The sequence below is a fragment of the Cricetulus griseus genome, assembly GCF_003668045.3.
Source record: "Cricetulus griseus strain 17A/GY chromosome 1 unlocalized genomic scaffold, alternate assembly CriGri-PICRH-1.0 chr1_0, whole genome shotgun sequence".
In the NCBI taxonomy this organism is placed as follows: Eukaryota; Metazoa; Chordata; class Mammalia; order Rodentia; family Cricetidae; genus Cricetulus; species Cricetulus griseus.
The window spans coordinates 191,183,582-191,206,043 of NW_023276806.1; the positions used below are offsets into that span (position 1 = coordinate 191,183,582).

At 41.5% G+C, this 22,462-nt stretch overlaps 1 protein-coding gene across 4 annotated transcripts in view; it reads left to right on the forward strand.

Moving 5' to 3' along the window:
* Dgki (diacylglycerol kinase iota) overlaps positions 1-22,462 on the forward strand; it is a 434,118-nt gene that overhangs the window by 297,276 nt on the left and 114,380 nt on the right. For 2 of the 4 annotated variants that reach the window (XM_035451050.1, XM_035451052.1), the window contains one exon: positions 20,510-20,610. In XM_035451050.1, coding sequence (XP_035306941.1) covers positions 20,510-20,610 — 101 coding nt within the window. Of the gene's footprint in view, positions 1-20,509; positions 20,615-22,462 lie in introns of all 4 variants that reach the window. The other 2 variants (XM_035451051.1, XM_035451053.1) reach the window with 1 other exon arrangement.

A 22,462-nucleotide genomic window follows, 5' to 3' on the forward strand; every position in this document is an offset into this window, starting at 1 on the left:
ATATATGCCAGGCTGGCCTCCAGCTCACTATATAGCCAAGGATGACTCTGAAATCCTGGTTCTTCTGCCTCTATATCTTAAGGGGTGCAATTACAGTTGAGTACCACCTGACAGGGTATATTTGATGCTGGGAATTGAACCCACGGCTTTGTGTTCTTTAAGCAAGTGTTCTATTAACTTGGTTATGTCTGTAGCCCTTTGGTTACTTTTTAATTGGCTCTTTGTTTTCTGCCTGTTGAATTTACATAAACTACATGTACTACTTTTCCTTCTCTCCCTTCCTCCCTCCCTCCCTTCCTTTCTTCATTCTTTCCTTCCTTCCTTTCTTCTATATAAACACTATATAATCTTTTTTTCTACATAACCACTGAGTCTAATTAGTGCCTGGATCCCCAGCCTTTCAAATATTCTCTCTGTGTACATCTCTTGTGTTTTCAATCTTAAGATAATCCTTTGTACAATAAAATTCTTTGTACAGCAAACAAGTTTTAATGATGATTAGGTAATCAGTTGTTTTTATCTACTTGTTATTTAAAATTTTATTTTGCATTTTACATACCAACTGTGGTGATATATTGTTTATGTTCTAATAAAGTCACTGAAGATCAGAATGCAAAGCCAGCCACACTATTCAGCCATAAAGGCAGTGGTGGCACGCATCTTTAATCCAAGGACTCAGGAGACAGAGGCAGATAGTGCTCTGTGAGTTCAAGGCCCCCCAGGGCTACATTAGAGTGAATCAGTCTCAAACAGAATCCGAGCCCACATCTATAATTCCAGCACTAAAGAGAATATACCCTCTGTTTTTAAAAGTCTTAGTAATATTTTGGCTGGAATTGTCCTCATCTGCAGGCCAATATAAGAACTATTGAGGCTTTGTCTTATTTGTATTTGTTTGTTTTGCTGTGTTGAGCTTCGTAACACTGGAATGCTTTTTTTGTCCATCGTAGTAGTTTTCAGCATACAGATTTGTGCATTTTTTATTGGATTTGTACCTAGTTATTTCATTTTTGTATCTATTTTTAATGATAACTTTGGACATCTTAAAGGTGCTGATTTTTTAATTTTTCAGTGATACTCTATAGAATGATGTGGATTCTTGTGCACTGGCCTTATATTATAGCCTGTGGCCCTGCATAAGAACTACTTTCAGTTTGAATTTGACAGAATCCTTTAGTTTACCAATTGGAATAGCTTGGTTTATTTTATTCCACTCTGTATACCTGTGGGTTTTTTTTAATGCATTGTCTAGTATGATATTAAATAAGAATGGTCACCATTGCTTTGCTCTTGATTTTAAGAAGCCTTTGTTTTCTCAGTGTTAGGTTAATGTTAATTTATTTTATGTGTGGTGTTTGCTTTTATGTATGTGTGTTCACCACATTCATGCCTACTGCCACCAGAGCCAAAAAGGGGTGCCCTATCCACTGGAATTGGAGTTTCAGATGGTTGTGGGCTGCCATGTGGGTTCTAGGACTCCAACCCAGGTCCTTGGGAAAGCAGCCAGCACTCCAAACTGCTGAGCCATTTCCCCAGTCCCAGTTGTAAATTTCTTCCCTTGAAGTGTTTTCTACTGAGGTATTGGCAAAAGATTCCATTCTTGATTTGTTAGAATTTGCCAGTGAGAGAGACCATTTGGACACCAGGAGTTTTCTTCAAATTTTAAACTGCAGATTTAAGGAGCTGAGGGAGAGAGAGAGAGAGAGAGAGAGAGAGAGAGAGAGAGAGAGAGAGAGAGAGAGAGAGAGAGAGACAGAGAGAGACAGAGAGAGACACACACAGAGAGACAGAGACAGAGAGACAGAGAGAGAGACAGAGACAGAGAGACAGAGAGAGACACACAGAGAGACAGAGAGAGACAGAGAGAGAGAGAGACAGAGAGAGAGAGAGAGAGAGGAGATTGAGAGTGTACAACTGGAGCACACACATGGTGGTACATGGTGCTCTCCCAGGTGATCTGAGTCACAACTGCCTGTGAGTCCAGTTCCAGAGACCTGGCAGTCTCCTCTGGCTTCCCTGGGCATCAGGCAAGCACATGGTCTGTATACATGCCTGCAGACCAATATTTGCACAAAGCAAATAAAAAATAATAAACCTTTAAGCAGTAGACATGATTATTTTAGAAGCTCTAAGACTATTCAGGTTATTTATCTTTACCTTGGTGATTTTTTTTTCTTATAGTCATTTGATTTTTTCAAAGAATTTGTCCATTTCCTGTGTGTTGTCAAGTAGTATATTTGGAATTGTGAAAAGGATTTCCTTGTCTCTTTTATTTCTGTGGAATCTATAGAGAGAGTTCTCTTTCATTCCTGATATTTGTAATTCGATCTTGGTGTTTTGGCCAAGTTCTATTTTATCCCCACTCCCTCAAATTGTCTGTTGGTTACATTGCCTTTCCAGCTTGTTTTCCTCTTTGAAGTTTAGTGGAGTTTTGCTCTTTATTATTTCCTCGCTTCTACTCATATTGAGTTCATTTTGTTTAATCTTGTTATAGCACCTTAAGGAATTTGAGTATCTTTTTTCTTTTTCTTTGTTTCTTTTTCCTTACTAGGCCGGTGACATGATGAAGTTCAAGCCACAGGGTTTGGAGATTCTTTTTTGGTGTTCTTCCATTGGTTGTCATGTCCATACCATGTCACTAGTATAGGAACCTGGCAGAGTCTATCTTCTGGCCTCTTAAAGTCGATGATCAGATTCTTAGGATGACATTCACATAGATGCAGCCTGACATGAGACCCTTGAGTGCAGTGCACAGAAACCTTCATGAAGCCACTTTCTGAGCTCCTTTCTCTAGGCAGTCATTCCTCTCTTAGTCCTTCAACCAGAAAATTAAAGCTCCAGTAACTTCCCTAGGATAGTGTTTCCTGCAGTGGTGGTTCCGGTTCTGCCTGGTACTGCGCCAGAAAGAGAAAGAGGAGCCATGAAGGTTGATGGTAGCCCCTGAGCATCACGTTCCTGAGATTAGAAAGGAAATCCTGTTCTTGAAGTTAGTAGTCTTAGCTACCCCAAGGCCTTTGTCATGGTGACTATCAGTGCAGTGTAACAGTCCAAATCCCAAGTGTGGTTGAATGAAGGGGGGAAATGATAAAACAAACAAACAAAAACCAAAAAAAAAAAAAATGAGCATTTTTTTTCCTCAGTGACTCAGCATTCTGAGGTGTCCCTTTCTTGAATTCAGGGCAGAGAGGAGGGCAGAGCGCAGGCTTTCTCCCAGCACTCTCCCTGCCTGCACCTGGTGCCCATTCTCCAGGTGGACATGGTGGAAGTCCAGCTATGGTCTGCAGGAGGGAGACAGTGAGGGAGCGAACTAGCAAGAGGAAGAGAGTCTGCATTCTGGCCTTCTTCCCCAGTTCATTGCTAGTTTTCTTTCCCTTTTCCTTACGGCTGCTTTTGCTTTATTTAGTTAGGGAGAAAGAATGGTTCAAGTCCTCGGTCCATAAGATCGCCTGGGCTACCATTGCACATCTGGAGTGTCTCCAGTGCACATCGTCCCATGCCCCTCCTTATTACCCACTTCAGCTACTCAGCCACGCCCCCGCCCACAGGAACAAAGCATCTATGCAGATGCCAGGGCACCCTAGCTACCACAGACACTCTATATGTACTACACTGCCCTACACCACTGAGTACCTAGATACAAACAGGGTCTGCCTGATGAGAACTTGTGTGGGTTTGCTTATTGCCTTAGGGAACGTAGGGTTAGACACAGACCCCGAGGGACAGGATAACTTGTCATATCTGACCACAGGCTGAATATGACTCAGCTTTGCAAAGCTGATTTTGAAAAATGAAGGCTTCTTGGAAAAGGGTCAAAGTAAATTGATTTTCATCACAAAAGTGAAGACTTTGACAGAGAGAAGGGGGAACATTGTCACTATGCCATTTTTTAAGGTTCTGTTTTGGGTTAGATTTAAAGAGTTCCATAGTTGAAAAGCTGCAGACAAATAACCGAGAACCTGCCATCTTCATCACTGAAACAAACAGAGCACCCCGTCTGTGGTTTAATGTCTGCATGCCTCTGGTAGGGGAGGTACACTGGTCTCTGCAACTCATTAGAAAATCCTGCAGTTGTCTTCTTCAGCCAGGCACATCAAAGCTTTCCCCACATTTCCTTAACCTTGTGTGGTATATTACACCACATCTGCCTGTCCTATTTATGTATGTAATCCTGACCCTCTAATTGGAAAGTAAGACTTGGAATTGGAGAATAGACATTCTGCAGAACACTTTTTCTTTCTTTTTTTTCTTTTGATAAATTATGTTACTTCACCAAGGGTGGTGTCAGGAATACTGTTGAAAGATACCTATGTGCATGGCTTTGTAAACTGCGAGGCTTGGCTTTAGAGTAGAAGGGTGGGCCCTCAGAAGTAGTTTGAAGTAGAAGTAGCTCAAGCTCTTGATAGAAATTGCACAAACCTTGATGAGAGCCTCAGGGTGCATGACACTCACATACCAGCAGAGCTTCTAGAAGGGTCGGAGACAGAAAATACTCAGAATCAGATTCATGGGTTCTAAAACTTGCATCATGTTTTCTGGCTCCAAACACCAGTTTTGAGGATGCTAAAAGATCTAGGTAGCCTGACTATGTTCAGGTTGTTGGCTCCCAATTGCTGCATTTATTACATCCTTATAGAATTACCTCTCAAGAGTAGGAATATTAATACTTTTCCTTGTAATTTTAGTGAGCCTACATTACCTCAACAGAAGTAAAAGGAGCCAAGTGGCTTCTGTTTAGAAAGATCAGGTGAGAAATGGCTGTTTATAGAACTGAAATAAACTAGATCCCAGGGTCAGACAGTTAGACGGGCTTAGTTTCCCACTCCCCGGAAAGCAAAGCCATTTGCTCTCTAAGCCTTTGACCCGAAGAATCTGCTAAGCTTTGCCCATTCCCAGCCTTTCCTTCCTGTCTCTCCCAGACACTCACATTTTCTGTTATCTGATGGTCACTTCACTCCACTGTCCCCAGTCAGTTTCTTGATTCCTTTTCTTTTCCTCTGACTCTCTTCCCTGTCATTTGGTGGCTCATCTGACAGACATGCTAAATGGAAAATTACGAGGGAAAAGCAAGTAAGGAGAAATCTGGCTTTCTCTTGGTCTGCTTCCAAACCAATGTCCAAGCTGTGACTCAAATAACAGTCTTCTTGGGTTTTTATGTCATTCGAGTTTCCCTTGAGCTCCTTCCCTCTGTCTCAGCTTGGTTCCACCCAGGGAGGTGTCAGGACAGAAGGACAGGGGAAACAAGGGCAGAGCACAGGTCTCTGGCTGTAGCATGTCTCTGCTAAGCTGGTACTCCTCCGCCCCCACAGCTGCATGCTTCTGATTGACACATCTGGATATGTCTGCCTTTGTCTATATGACATGGACTGTGGATTCATTATCCTTTTGTATTTTGTTTTTAGGACAATTTTTAAGATACATTTGATCCTTGGGATTCCCATCAGCCCTGAAGTTAAGGCATAACTCTAAATCCCATTAAAGTTTGCCCCCAAAGGAGATATCAACAAAATCGGTCATGGGACATTTTTGGTTCTGGGTACTGAGCAGGAGGCTAGGCTCTGCATTGCCTTGGGAAATATAGTTAAGGCCTTACTGTGATGTCTGCAAGAACCCACGTGGGCTTTACAGTTGGCCAGAGAGGTGACATGTACTTACATGACCAGCTTAGCACCATAGTGACTGCATTGAGTTATTAATTACTGCCGTGCTTCTTTCATAGATGAGGAGATGGAAAAGAAATGGCAGGAAGCTTGCTTTCTAACACACTGGAAATCCACAACGATAGGGTTAAAACACAGGCCTATCTGCTTTGAGGAGAGTGCTTTAGCCATTGAATTCTACCATCAATACCAACTCTGGTCATTTCCAATGTATTTTAATCAAATTGTACCACATAAGCTTTTAAAAGGAAGAAAGTGGATGTGAGCTACTAAGGATTCAGTTTTAGACATTTTAGATATTTGGTTCTTTAAAGTTGAAGTTTCAAGAGTTGTTATAAGAAAAGGCTTAGAAAGATACCCAGTTAAATTCTAGCATAACTGAAGAATTTGAAAACTCTTAGAAGGGCTAGTGACCATGCCCAGTCAGCATAGGCTTAGCAGGAATGGTCATACTTCCTCCTGCAGTGAGGGTAGCATCAGGCTTATCAGGAAGGGCCATACTTCTACTTGCAGTGAGGGCTGGTTCTACGCTTTCCAGGTCAGTACCGGGCTCAGGATCCAGTACACTTATGTAAAGACCCAATGCATTAATGCATTAAGAATTCCCTGGATGTTAAAAATTATATCACATTGTTTTTAAAATTTATGTTTATAGGTGAATTATTCATATCTACATAGGTGGATGAACAATCTTTAGACTCAGCACTTTTTATTAATAGAGTTCACTACAAGAGTAAGGTGAATATTTGGGGCTGGTTTAGCTGGCCTAAGTGTACAGGGCATAAGAGACCATTGTCAAAGTCATCTTTGACATAAGAGAGAGAGAGAGAGAGAGAGAGAGAGAGAGAGAGAGAGAAATAGTCCTTGGAAATATTTCTGAATCATACACACTCTTAAGTATATTTATCGGCTAGCAGAAAAGGAGTGAGAACAATTTATGTGTATGTTTTGGCAAAAATGTTTTTTTTTGTGTTGTTTATTTTGAGGTTTATTGCGCACATGTATAATCACACGTGTTTGGCAATCAGAGGGCATTGTGGGAATTAATTTTCTACTTTTGAAATATGGGTTCCAGCAACTGAGCCCAGGCGGCCAGGCTTGTAAGCAAGTGCCCTTACCCTCACTGAGCCTTCTTGCTGGCCCTAACAAAAATAATCGTTAACATTTAAAGTAATTTAGGACTGGGAGATGCAGCTCAGTGAGGGAGTCTGGATTTGATTCCCCTGTGCCGTAAAGTAGGGAAAACAAACATAAATCTCTGGCCTTAAAACAATGAAAGTTCCGTGAACGCAAAGTTAGGGTTTCAGCTTTTTTTTTTTTTTTTTGCATGGCTTATCTCTGGCAGAAGTGGAAATTTGGGGCTGAAGAGCCACAACAAGGATTTGTGGAGTTAGAAGGTATTTGGGGGCTTTCTTGAAACTTGGGAGAGTGAAGTTTTTCATTTTGTCACTATATATAGTGACGTGTGTGTGTGTGTGTGTGTGTGTGTGTGTGTGTGTGTGTGTGTGTGTAAATATATATATTTGTTCTCTGACTGTGGGTTTGAACCAAGTAAGTAGGCCCTCAATGCCTTTGAGTTGACACCTGTATGAATTTTCTTGGGCTTCCTTAAAGCACCACAGACCGAGCAGTAGAAACCACAGAACTGTGTTTCTCATTGTTTGGGAGGCTGGACCACCAAGTCGAGGTGAGGCCGAGGCTGGCTTCTGAACCCCGTCTCCTAGACTTGGAGATGACTGTCCTCTTCACATGCTTTCATGAGGTCTTCTGCACATGTATACCAAGATTCCTTCTTCCTTAAAGAAAATGGTCAAATGTGCTTGATTCTGCCATGTTTACTTAATTTTCTGATATAGTACCTATTCTCTACAAATTCCAAGTCATATTCTGAGACACTTGGGATAGTTTTATGCATCAGTAGGGGTGGAACATGACAGTTTGTAGCAACATCATACTAAATACATTGGACTTGGATTTTAGTTATTTTCCTCTGTGTGTCACTAGCAGGTTGAAGACCAAGCTTTGTGTGTACAGTTGCACTCATTATTTAATTCTTGAAAATAATTTTTATTAAAGGGCATAGAGGGGGATGAAGGAAATTGCCCTTTTATATAAGCATATTTTCAGAATTCATTACATGGGTTCAGAGTGAGGTCGTTGGCCTGTCTCCAGATTCATTTTTTATACAAATAAAGCGATGCTCTAAATTTAGTTCAAATTTGAACTTCTAAGACATTATTGAAGTAAAACAACCACGAAATGGCTTCAGACTGTAAATGGGAAGGGAAAGATTCATTCTGATCATCTCCATGAACAACAGATTTATTTATAAATGGATTCTCCACCCAGGAAAGCACTCTTTGGGATGTTACAACTGTATTTACTGTGTTCAAGAACAAAAGAGCCTCGTTCCACCCTTTGCCCCACACTGAAATAGTAGCTGATGTCTTCTGACACAGATAACAAGAACATGTCAACAGCAGTTTGTTTTGAGTGGTTCCAGAGCCTGTTTTTGTTGGGTTATGTTACTGATGTGGTGATGAGCCACCAGGCACATTTCACTCCTAAGAGAGTCTCTGTTTAAGTACACTAATTCAGTTGAGCCTTCCTGGTCTGTCATAACACCCTGAAACACTTGCCTAAAATGAAAAGAGTGCATATTTTAAAAGGCGAAAGAAGGAAAAAAATACTGGTTGATTCATCTTCACTGAGCATTCAAGACTTTGGCATGCAATTGTATACAGGAAGCAAAGAAATAAGTCAAAACAAAGACGAGAAAGCATGCTTTCCAACTAGCAAAATAAAGTAAATTTCTAGAAGTTTCTTTGATAGATTACTTTTAAAGTTTATAAATATGTTTATAAAATACTTTGAGGGTCAGTGAGACGGCCCAGTGGCTACAAGCACTCCCTGCTACATATGCCTGATGACCTGAGTTCACTTCCTGGAACCCATAGAAGGTAGAAAGAGAGAACTCATTGTGCAAACTTGTCCTCTAACTTCCACACACACACATGCTGTGGCACACCCAATAATAAATAAATAAATAAATAAATAAATAAATAAATTCTAAGCATACATAAAATATTTGTGGGTACTGTTAAGCCATTTAAGAAAATGTTTCTCCCCACAGAAACAGCTGACTTGAATATCAGGGAACTCTTGCTCCCCAGACTGATAGCTGGGTTACCAGCATGGGACTGATCCAGACTCCAGAAACATGGGTTTCTGTGAGGAAACCTCAGAAATCTACGGGACCTCCTGTAGTAGTTCATTGCTTATCCCTAGCATAGGTGTGGACTTTGGGAGCCCATTCCATATAGAGGAATACTCCCTGAGCTAAGACATACTGGGGTGGGCCTAGGCCCTATCCAAAGGATAGGGTAGACTCTGATGACGCCCTATGGAAGGCCTCACCCTCCCTGGGGAGCAGAAAGGATATGTGATAGGTAGGGTTTTAGTTGTAGGGGACATAGGGGAGTACAGAAGGGAGAAGGGAACTGGGATTGTCATGTAAAACAATCCTGTTTCTAATTCAAATAAAAAAAAAAGTTGGAAAAAAAAGAAAAAAAAGAAAATGTTTCTCATGCAATTTTAAATTAATTTTGTCAGTTTTATTAGTTACTTTTCTCATTGCTTTAGTCAAGTGCCTGACAAAAAGCCACTGAAGAGAGGGAAGGTTTACTCTGGCTCAGAGATGAGGACACAGCCTAGCATAGTGAGGAAGGCAAAGCACCTAGAATCCCTGTCAAGTTGTAGCTAGAGGAGTATCAGGCCGTTTGCTCACATCTGGGCAGACTGAAAACAAAAAGAAGAGAGCCAGTGATCATCTGGATTCCTCCTTTTCCACTTTTTTTTTGAATTTTTTAATTTGAATTAGAAACAGGATTGTTTTGCATGTCAATCCCAGTTCCCTCTCCTTCTCCTCCTCCCCTGCCCACCCGCAACTAACACCCTACCTATCCCATACCCTTTCTGCTCCCCAGGGAGGATGAGCCTTCCAAAGGGGGTCTTCCGAATCTGTCATATCCTTTGGGATAGGGCCTAGGCTCATCCTGTGTGTCTAGGCTCTGGGGGTATCCCTCTATGTGGGATGGGCTCCCAAATTCCATTCCTATGCTAGGGGTAAGTACTGATCTACTACAAGGGGCCCCATAGATTTCCGAAGTCTCCTCACTGACACCCACGTTCATGGGGTCTGGATCAGTTCCATTCTAGTTTCCCAGCTATCAGTCTGGCGGTCAAGAGCTCTCCCTTGTTCAGGTCAGCTGTTTCTGTAGGTTTCACCAGCCTGGTCTGGACCCCTTTGCTTGTCACTCCTCCTTCTATGTAACTGGATTCCAGTTCAGTTCAGTGATAAGTTGTGGGTGTCTGCTTCTAGTTCCACCAGCTGCTGGGTGAAGGCTATCAGGTGGCATATAAGTCAGTCATCAATCTCATTATCAGGGGAGGGCATTTAAGGTAGCCTCTCCTCTGTTGCTTAGATCGTTAGTTGGTGTCATCTTTGTAGATCTCCAGACATTTCCCTAGTGCCTGATTTCTCTTTAAACCTATTATGTCTCCCTCTATTATGGTATCTCTTATTTATTTTGAGATTTGGCCCTGGCCCATGAGCTGTTGCCATCCACGTCAGGATAGATCTTGCCTTCTAGATTCACATTCACAGACCCACCCAGTGGCTGTCTGTCTGTCTCTCAGGTGATTCTGAAGCCGGTGAAACAGACAGTGAAGATTACTCATCACATCTGGCCAATGCTGACCTCTTATTATTTTCTTCTGGAATAAAGCAGGGATGGTTGGTTATCCGATGAAGTCTGTTTCTGAGGAAAGTGAGTGTAATGGATGATTTTCACTGTCTCATTTTGATAGGAGCATGCTTTGAAGTGCACACATTCCAAGCCTTCCTGACCCAAAGGGCCAAGAGGATAGCTCTGTGAGTCACTCTTATCATGGCAAAAGTTTCAGGGCAGGAGAAATTAGAGAAAAGATTTTTTTCTCACAGCTTCAGAGGCTAACTGTTGAAACACCATGACCTGGACTTCAGCGAGGCTCGCCTGGACTGCATTACTTCATGCAGATGGCAGTGAGCATGAATGAGAGGTCACTTCACCAAACATGAAGGGCTAGAGAACCCTGCAGTCCTGTGATCCCTTCCAAAGCCAATGCCCTTAACTGACCTTTAACCACTCTTATCATGGCCGCACTACGTGCTCTGGAGGAATGATACATTGCAATAGTCACATTGAGTTTTTCTCTGATATTGCTTCATGTTTCTTGACAATTGCTTTTATTGTTTTGATGGACCATTATAGTCATAAACAAACAAACAAATGAACCTTAATTCTTATTTTCACCCTGTTGGTTTGTGTATGAAATCAGTGCTGCAATATAAACATACCAATTTATTTTGCACGATTTTCTTGGTTCAGTCATTGAAATAACACTATTCAGTACACCCAAGGACTTTGAGAAGTTGGAATGGGGGCATACATGTCTGTATTTGTAACCCTAATCCCAGCACTCTTCCTGTCACATGTGAAAGGCCACACATTTTCTTCTGTGAAATGACATTTTTAAAACTGTGCACATCATAGCACTTCCCCTATACTCCTCTCCAACAAAGGGAACTCAATTTGTCAGCTGTGAATATGATTTAACAGGATAATAAAACTGTCTGGGATTGCAAACCTATTTGACACTTTCTAGACAGCAAAAAAGTGTAAGCTCTTTGTTTGCTGAACAGACATTGAATCCTGACACAGAAAATGTCTGTCTTCCTGAATACAGGAGAGCTACAGTCATCCTGATGGCTTGTGAGTCCCGTTATGTCTTACTGGCTCCATCCTAAGAACTCCTTGTTCCCATGGTTCTCCCGCCAGTCAGAACTCCCTGCTATTGCAGGCTGTAGTCCTAAAAGTACCTCAAACCAGCACTTTAGCCTAGAATCCTAAGACGTCCTTTTAGTAACCAGGAACTGTCTGTTTCATGGATTTGTTTCTTAAGGTGGAAATGACTTTGGCCTGATAAGTTAAACACACAGGGACTTAATTCTTCCCTTGCATCAGTTCCCACTGTTATTATGTTTTTTTTATTGTGATTATTACAAAGCTTTAATTTTAATTTTCATTGGTTTATATTCATTGTGTGTATCGAATTGGGTCACATAAGGACATTTTCATTGTGTAATGTACCTTGAGCATACAAGTATATATTGTATTGTTTTCAACTGCACTTCATTCCAGCTATTCAAATCTGCAGAACTTTATTACAAAAAAATGCTTATTTTTTCTATGTCAAAATTCCATCTGTCCTCATTTCTAGTGTGTTTGCCTCCCATCATGACATTTCCTCAGTGTTCATGCTCTTCGAACATGGAACATTAGATATCCATGTGAGGCAGGGACTTAGAGACATTCTTTCTTGAAGGTTGTCATCTTTAATTACAAGCATAACAGCTAGCAGGGCCAAGAGACTCCACCACCACCCCACCATGAGAATTAAATTTGGAGATAGTATCTAATCACGCATATTCTTCTCCACTTATTTGATAGTTATTGACATGGTTAAAAGCTTTTCATACATTGTGAGAAATAGAAGCACAGCTGTAGGTGGTATCCTGACCCCAACGTGCTCATGATTTAACAGGTGGGAGGCAGCAAAATCATCTTGTCCTGGCCATGTTTTCATTTCAAACAATGAGCAGTGGGATGGTGATTTTAGCCGCAGGGAGCTCCTCTGGGTTCGGGGTGATGGTGCTGTTCTGGTCTGTGGAAGGTTTAGTGGAAGGACCAGAGGAGCATGGGCACTAGGAAAATGTTTAGAAGAGAAGGAGAGGCACAATGGAGAAAGGGGACTTATCAGAAGCGTAGGTGGGAAGTCAGAAGACAGCTTCCAGCAGAGGTTTAAAAGAAAGAAACCGAAGTTCTTGTGGGAGAGCTCATGGGTGTGGAATGCTGCCTGAATATGAGTTATGGTGAGAACTGAGGACGGGCTCAGTCTGCATAAATGGAGGTGAACAGGAAGTGAGGATGACAGCCATGGACTTGTGGAGAGCATGCTCTCATTGGTACTCAGCTGTTCTATAGCCTCAAAACTAAATGTGATTCTGGTTTGGTGTGGTTTGTGGTGGTTTAATGTGGTTTGAGTGTGGAACAGATGTGGTTTGGTATGGTACAGACATGGGTTTGGTGTGGTGCAGATGTGGTTTGGTGTGGTGCAGATGTGGGGTTTGGTGTGGTGCAGACATTGTGGTTTGGTGTGGTGCAGGCATGGTGGTTTGGTGTGGTGCAGGCATGGTGGTTTGGTGTGGTGAAGACATTGTGGTTTGGTGTGGTGCAGACATTGTGGTTTGGTGTGGTGCAGACATTGTGGTTTGGTGTGGTGCAGGCATGGTGGTTTGGTGTGGTGCAGGCATGGTGGTTTGGTGTGGTGCAGGCATGGTAGTTTGGTGTGGTGCAGGCATGGTGGTTTGGTGTGGTGTAGATTTGGGGATGGGGTATGGTTCAGATGTTGGGTGGATACACACAAAGCTACCAGAGTTGACTGACTGAATAGTAGCAATGATGACAGTCAGAGCTGCAGGGAGAAGCAGCTGATCAGAAGCCTTTGATGTACCTATCAAGGTTGTTGGCCCTTCACATCCTTAGGACAGAAATAATGAGACCTGTCATCTGCTTTACGGTGTCAGGGAATAAAGCCATTGCTGCCCCTCCCCTTTGCCTCCTTACATGACATGAACACAACACTCGGTAAAACACAGTTACCACATAGATATTTCATTCTATAATATGTTCATTTATCACAGTTTCAAAAGACAGAAAGTTACTACAGATTTCTGGAGAAGTATGGAATTACAGCACACACTTGAAGGTCTCTAGGAAATATACAAATTACATTTATTTCATAATAGTATTTGAATATTTGTAAACAATAGTAAAAAATCTCTGATATGCTTGCATTTGTTTGGCATTAAATCTGTGACTGATTCTCTCAGTGACTTAAATTTATCATCTACTAGAATATGGACAATAAATAGAAATGATGGAGAGGGAGATTTGGACTCTTTGGAGAAAATTTGCAGCAGCTTAGAATGATCTAAACATAAACTGGGCCACTTCCATATGGAATCTTATTCCTGGGTGAGGAGTGTGCCCATATTGAGTCACCATTTGACGATTCCATCATAGAAAAACATAGTATATGGAATGGTGAATCAGGTAAGATCTAAGCTGCCTCTCAACTCTTATGCCTCCACGGTCTTACAGGAAGATCTGGAGGTATCGCTGCATCAAGCAATCTGTGTATTGGCATAGTACTCTAGTCCTCTCACAAACAGGATTTGTAGAGACTGAGAACTGTCCTTCAAATAGAATGAACAGCCTGAGGCAGAGGAGATGGCTCAGCAGTCAAGATCAGTTGTGTGCAACACGATGCAAGTTCAAATCCCCAGCACTCATATAAAAACTCAGGTGCAGGTGCATATGTATCTGTAATGCTAGTGCAGTGAGGGGCAGAGGCTTGAGATCACTGGAGCTTGCTGGCTGTCAGCTGAGTTCCAAATATCTAAGTGCAATAGAGTGTTGTAGAGCAGGGAATCTTATGTCCTCTTCTGGCCTCTGTGATGCACCTTGGACACACACCAGCATATATATCCCCATGTCTTAGTCAGGGTTACTATTGTTGTGATGAAATACCATGACCCAGAAGAGAGCTGGGCAGGAAAGGGTTTATTTGGCTTATACTTTCATATTGCTGTTCATTATTGAAGGAAGTCAGGATGGGGACTCAAACAAGGTAGGAACCTGGAGGCAGGAGCTGGTGGCAGAGGCCATGGAGGGGTGCTGTTTACTGGCTTGCTTCCTATGGCTTGCTCAGCCTGTTTTCTTATGGAACCCAGGACCAACATCCCAGAGGTGGTCCCACCCACAATGATCTGGTCCCTCCAACATCAATCACTAATTAAGAAAATGCTCTGTAGGTTTACAGCCCAATTTTAATGGAGGCATTTTCTTTTGCGGTTCCCTTGTCTCGGATGACTATAGCGTTGACATAGAACTATCCAGCGTAGCCATGTATGGAAGAAGGAAAAAGCTATGAAAGGTTCTGCAGTTTCTTCAGTAACGTGTTCAGTAGTGGGATCACATGGCAACCCACCACTACTGTAATTTTTAGATTACTCTTAATGAGATTCAAAACTTCTGCACAATTTTAGATTCCGGAGGCATCTTTCACTTCTCTGGGCAGAAGATAATGGAAGATGAGTTTCTGTATGAATTTGGCAGGTGTCAGAATTCCATTTGAAAGCTTTGCTCAGAAAACTTGGTTCACTTTGGTTTTATTGTAGAAGACTTCTTGGATGTATCTGTATTTAGGTTATTTTCACTGTCAGTTCAAAAATATCCAAAGGAAATTCTCTGCAATTTCTAGAGAATTCCTGAAGGAACCCATTGATTATAATTGTGTTTAAATGAAGCCCAGCTTGGCAACTGATGTGATGGATTAGTGGTCCATGTTCCAGGCTCACTATAGTTTAACTGAACACCATGCATGCTGAGGTGGATTGTTTGCCTTCAGACAAGGACTTCTCCTTCTCAATTCTCTTTTCATCTATGTGGATCCCACTAGAGATGCAGGGATAGGTGGGGAGAGCATTGACCCTGCTTGGTTTACCTCCTGAAGTCGAGGTCAGACAGAGCACAGACATGGACAGCCATGTCAGACTTCTGTCTGGGATTTGCCACAATTCAAAGCTCTGGTGCTAATGTGTGCTGAAGCCTCAGGATCATGGGCAGTCCAGGGAAACTCATAAATATTTACTGGAAATGTGGGCAAGGTGGCACTATAGGTGCTGGAATTGCAAGGAAGAAATGACTGATTCCTGCTAGGATGTCACACAGAAAATTAATATTTTAATTACAGAGCCTTCATAGCATAAGGACTAGTTGAAAGACTTCTATTAAAGTTTAGTTAGACAGCCAAGCATGGTGGTGCATACCTTTAATCCCAGTACTAAGGAAGCAGAGACAGGCAGGTCTCAGTTCAAGGCCATCATGGTCTACAGAGTGAGTCCCAAGACATCAAGGACTATACAGAGAAACCCTGTCTCAAAGACAAGACAAAACAAACAAACAAACAAAAGAGTAGGTAAAAACACACTTTATTGTAACTAGATTATGCTCAAGTAGAACCTTGTATTTTCATGGCTTGAAAGAATTTAAGGAATTTCATTTTTATTATTGAACCAAGCCCAAAGGTGGAAAAAGACAGGGCTGTGATGGTTTTCTGTCTTGGTAAAGAAAACTAACCTGCTTTGTGATTTTTCGTAAAAAATCAATGCACCTGTATAATGAGTTTTTCAGAGGGTGCATCTTGCAATGAGCCATCTGAGAGATGCTCATTAACACAGGAGAGTCACAAGGTATAGCAGGTAGAATAGTTATAACTTTAAGGGTTCTGTCTGCAACATGGGTTAAGATTTATGCTATTAGCATCTTTGAGTACCATTTCTTGCAAACATTCACTGCCTCTGATTGTATTCCTAGTCAACAGACTTCCATCATGCTAAGGTGTGCTGTCTGATAATCAGAGTGCCAAAGTGGCTTCAGTTCTCATGTCAGATAGATCCGAAAGGACTGGGGAGGTAGCTCAGTGGGGGTACACTTGCCTAGCATGCATGAAACCCCGAGTTCAGTTTCATCCATAGGACACACACACACACACACACACACACACACACACACACACACACACACACACACTCACACTCACACTTACACGGGGTGGGTGGGGAGACAGAGACAGATGGGGAGATTGCCAGCAGCATCTATGAAGGAATAGAGAGTAGTGAGAACCAGTTTCAAGTTGAATGGCACTGAATACTCAGGCCGTCACTGCAATGGATGGAGGTCCCCTCCCTTCCAAACTTCCAAGGCAACAACTGTGTGCTATGTGGCTAAGAGAAACTGCTGTCTAGAGATTGTTGAAAACCACTGTGTGAACTAAGGAGAGGTGATTATACTGTGACTTTTGAGGAAGCACTACTGGGGGACATTTGAGAGTTAAGTCCAGAACCAGTCTGTATAAGGTTGCTGAAGAAATTAGTGAGAAGTTGACAGGTTGCAGTCCCACCACAACAGAAAGGGCAGTTCAGAGATTTCTGGATCTCTTATAGGAAACTCGAGTGTCTCCAGGAAGTCAGGTTTAGAACTCTTGATACAATGCCTCAGTATGACTTGTTTGTTGTAGATGTTAGCATGGAGGCAGATTTCCTTACCTTCAACTTAGGAGTCTCTTCTATGCTCTACTAACTTCCTTAGCAAAATGTTTAATTTTAGAAAACTAATGGCAGGGCTATTCCCCAGACTCCAGGGAACAGCTCTGTTGTCCTCCACATTCAGTCAGCCAGTAATGGGACACTAATACAATGTGACATAGAGATAAAATTGAATTGCTTGGCTTTCACTTAATTTCAGGACACTTTTTGTCCCCTTGTTTTGGCTGTCCAGTTCCTTGCCTTCAGCTGGCTTTGTGAAAAGCCAAGTGGGAGAGGATCCATTAATGTAGAATGTCATGACACCAGCCAAGAGAGACACTGTCCCCCAAGAACCTCATTAGAAATGTCTGAGGAGGTTCTTGTATTAGTTCCAAATTTCTTTCTTCCTGTGTCTGGCAGTAGCAGAAGCTAGTGTTAGGCAGAATCTTGTTTAGGAGAGAAATGATCAGAATAACTATCATAAAGATACTAGCTCATACCTATTTGACACCTACAATGTGCCAGGCACTTTTCCAAGGTACATCGCATGCATGGATCCATTTTGTACTCATAGTGTGTCAATGAGGTTGATCCTGTTGTCATCATCTTATTTTGAGGAATCACAGATTAGCCAGGAAGTGGGAGAATTTTGCTTCAGATCCAGTCAGTCTGCTGTGGAGCCCAGTGTCTCTCAGTGATTGACTGTATTGCCTCCTACTGCTTTACCTACTGCTTATACAAGGGTCGAGACTGATTGAAAGAGGTTTTCCATTATTTAGCGAATGCCCTCATGCCTTAAAATTTATTAATGGGCTTCAATTCAATCAACATTTTTTAAAGGTTCTAAGTCAGCATTTAATAGGAAGCAAAACATGGGATAGCTTGCTTTAAGAATGCTCCTATTGGCATATGTTGTACATAGCTGTAAGAAATGGGTGCTAAAAAGAGAGGAGGGGGGAAGGAAAGAGATTTCAATGCAGCTGATTAGTGACACAATATTTTCTCTTTTTTCTTAGCTGAGTGTCCTGGAGAAGAAATGAAATAATATGCCCATTCACTTGTTATCTGAAAAATTCTATTCAAATGCTAGGTCCTATTGTATGATCACAGTGGGCTTCGTGGAAGTTTGGAGTCCAGTGTTTCCAGAGACAGCATTGTGTTGGGTGTGACTAGAGGGCAGTTGTGAGAAGTCGAGAGGCGAAAGTGTGTTGAGATAGGCGTTCCACATGGAAGTGGAAGGAAGGACTGGCCAGCAGTTTTCTGAATTCTGTCTACATTTGGCAGCTGCTTCTCTAAGCAAATCGTTCTTGTTGCCTTTAGCCACCAAAGACAGCTAGAGCTAAGTGGCATTTGACCCACTGTTATCTCAAGAGGTTGTTTACACAGAACTCACTCTACCCTGTACTCTTTCGCCTGACATCACAGACCGTGAGTAACTGTAGCCTTCTTTCTGATCTGCTAAGTTTTCGGGGGGTGGGGTGGGGAACTGCCCATTACAATCCATGAAGATTACTTAGGTGATCGTAGGAATTAAACGATGATACCCCTTAATGTGGGGATAAGCCCTTGATATGAAACAAGTGTGGTTGCTGCTAATCATTTAATTCTTTCTACTTACATCTAGAACCCAGCATTCTTTGCCATGGTCACTACTTTTCCTCTTGTGTGGAGTTATCACTTATTTACAGACTGATATGCTTTTAAAATAGCTATATTATTTCTCTAAGAATAATGATATTCAATGCAAATTAACCTCAATCTCCAAATTTAGAGACAGCCACTTGAAACCACTTACTGAATTTTTATGCAGACATTTCTTTTACATACACAAACTTCTAAGTCCCACAATTTACATGCAGTAATTTAGACCCCCTCACACACCACATGAGTTTTTTATTTCTTTTAAAATTATACTTTAAGGTATGTGGTAGACAGACTTCCCTTTAAATCAGCGTAAATCTTTGCATCCATTTATAATATCTGCCTCATGTTTTCTTGCTAGGATGTATCATAGTTCATTCAACAAACCTCTTGTAAATTGTTTACTGATGAATAAAACACTCTTGGCACCAGGTAGAGATCAGCTGACCAGGGTAAACCATGTTATAGATTTTCTATCTTATGCATGGACTCTTGGTATTTATCCATAGCTTCGTGGCCTCAGCTCCTCAGAGGTATATCACGTAGGAGGGAGATCGGAAGGATGAGTGTGGGGATCACATCTCTGCCTCTCCCTCTGCCCTATAGAGCTATATGACCTTAAAAATCACTTTATATTTTGAAACTGCAGATTTTTCTATTGGTAAAGTGATGCTTGTAGGCATGTGATACTTAAGGTCTGGTCTACTGACTTGTAGCTCTTCCCTCAAACTAGATCTCTGCTCATATTATCATCATTAATATACTCATGTCAGACTTATTCTCCTGTGCTTCTACCATGGCCAGCACAATGCCAGTAGATTCGACACTCTACAGTCATACTTTGAGTGATGGGTCAGACAGCCAACCCATCTTGGTCCAGGTCTTGCTCAGGATTCACCATCTGTGTGATTTTGTATAAAGCAGTGAACCTCATAAATGTCTACCCATTATTCTTTTTAGAATTTGTATGCTTGTATACTTACATTTGAAATATTTAAATCTCTTCCTTTCTCTTATTAGCAATGTCTGTTAGCTTTTACTATTTAAAAACAAAACAAAACACACAATCTTGTGTTTGAGAAATTTCTTTCAACCAATGAAATTGAAGGATTCTCATGGACCAAAAGGAATACATTGATCCACAGTGGAGGTGATAAATATTAAGGTTTTTTTTTTTTTCCCACTCAACTTAGGCCTAGGACGAAACCACTTGAAGATGTGACTTTAAAAAATTAAGGAATCTAGGAGGGTGAACAAGATGCTTCAGAGAATTTTGTGCTTCCTGTTTAATTAATGAATACATGTTCTGGGCCAGCTCGAATGAGTTCTTTAAGCATGACTTATGAGCTTCATTTGAAGGCATCTTACAGGCAGTACCAATTACAGCATGCCTTAATTGAGTGGTGCTTTCAGAGTCTCCTCAGTGGATGAGAAATCTCAGCCTTGGTCCTGTGTACTCTAGATGCCTAGTTTGTATTTTTAAATGCATTTAAAAATTCTTTTGAGGTTAGATCATCATTAACTAGTTTTGACTATTATGAACATACTTACTAATATTCTGTAGCTCCAACACGTTTTTCATTTCTCATTACTTGTTTCTAATTGATTAGACACAACAAAATGTATGATATTTAAATTTTTGACAAATTAATAGCCAATATTACATAGGGATGTTTCTCCCAAAGCTTTTTGTTCCTAGTCCCATGTTCTTTCATAAATTTTGGGTACACCACTAAGGTTTCTAGAGAGGGACTCTTGAGATAAGTTTTGTGTTCCAGTAAACAGGATGTATTTCTGATCTGTACATAAATCTTTTCTTGTAACCCACAGGAGATGCAATTGCCCCTAGTCCCTCCAGGACCGTGACTCATAGTTCTGTGCTCTCCCCCCCTCTCACTCACTCTCTCTCTCTCTCTGCCTCTCTCTCACTATACCTGACCACTCGGTTCTTGTCTTGCAGTCCCCAGTCTGTCCCAGATCGTCTGAGGATCCGAGTGAACAAAATCAGTTTACAAGACTATGAAGGACTCCACTATGACAAAGAGAAACTCCGGGACGCGTGTAAGTTACCAGCACCTACAGGACTTCATGGGATGGGTCTCTTCAGTCCTGGGTTCCTGATGGGTAGATTCGTTATACCTCATGCCCAAAAATGCGGTTGGAAAAGGGAGGCAGAAGTGCAAGTGCCACGGCAAATTCTGGTGATGATATATGGACCAGAGAAAATAGGAACGATGAAGAAAAACAGTGAAGCTAGGTGTTCGGATACATGTGCTCTTGGGTTAGGTACCTCTCTAGGCTCAACTTTATCTAAAATCGGAAATGCAGAAGATCAACACAGAAACATCTAGAAACTTTTGAGCCATCACAAATCTCTTCTTGAAGTTTGCCTTGTAAAATGCTTCCAGCATGCTCAGAGTCATCAGCAGAGTTATCCAGGAAGGGTGCATCAGCCCCTTCAGCTCCAATGCTGTTGTAGGGTGTCACATCAATGACCATGATCCTGGAATGCTGAGGTGGTGGTTCGTTGATTATGAGGGAGCTTTGTTTCTGAAGTTGTAATCGAGTTGGCCTATGAATTATCTGTCAGTGTTTATGTTTCTCTCATATCCTTGAATACACAGATAATTATTAATTTGTGTCACTGAACAGTACTTATTGGACATTGTTTCTATTCTGGTCACTATTTTAGAGCAGTTTCTACACTATGATGTTTAGAGGTTATTGGTTAGAAGAGATAAGAAAGTGCTATTGTGAATACTATAGATATTGGTTCTGAGTTGTCTCTCACTGGTGGGGACCAATAGTCAGATGCAGTAAGATAGGGTAAGGAATATCAATACTCAAGAAAACAGACATGGGTACCACTGGAAAGAAAGGACTTAATAGAACTAAAGCTTCATCAAGCCCAGTATTAACTGGCTGGCTATGGACCTGACTGGAAGGACAGAAGGGAGCACCAGTTGAAATGGGGGAAATGGTGCTGAGGACGGAGGGCAGTAGAGCATTTCTGAGAGTACCTTCCAAATTCTGGATTTATCAAATGGAAATCTTTAACCCATGGAGGGTCTTCCCATTGGGTGTGAGGGTTTCGAGTTTCTGCAGGTGGCGGAGAGCAAGGGTTGTTTTCCTGGTGGGCCCTTCACTGAGCCTTCTGAGAAGAGCTGTGGGGAGTCTATCTCACTTCTCTCAGTTACTGTCTGATTCAGCAAGCATCATCTTCCTCAGACATCAGAACCTTTCGTTTCTCTAGCCTCAAACTCTGTCCCTTATTCTCATTTTCTTTGGCAGGACAGTGTGATCCAGAGGACAAAAGTGAGTCTCTGAACCTCTGCACCTCTTCATTTTGTTAAGAGTCCATAATGTTTTCTAATATGAGGTCTAAGTGTCAGATTCGTACTAAGTCCATTTTAACCCACTGACAGATGAACATGCTCATGTATGATGAGGTAGAGCTTCGTCTGAATTAAATAGAAACTACTCAGAAAGAACAATCTTTCCTGCTTTCCTTTTTCATGATTCCAAACTAATAACTTCCAATTATTAAAAACAATAAAAGATAACACATCTTAAATGATGTTTTATAGCCTACCATCCACTCTGAAGAAGCTGGCTGGGAGTGGGATACATTTAAAGAGCTTCGAGGCTTATCAGTAACTTCCAATTATCTGTTTTATCTTCTCTCTGCCTCTATCTCTCTGTTGCTGCTGGAGGTAATTGTGATTTGAGCTTTTCCAGGAAGATGACATTTCTTGGCAAGTTCTTTCTTGCCTCATCCTATCTAAAATGATAAAACTTCCATCTGAGCAAATGTCTTAAATTGGGAACAGTAACTTGGCATAAGCATAGGACAGATAAATGCAGCCTTATCTTTGGAACCCAAGAGAATGAATAAACTCTTAAAGGGGAACAG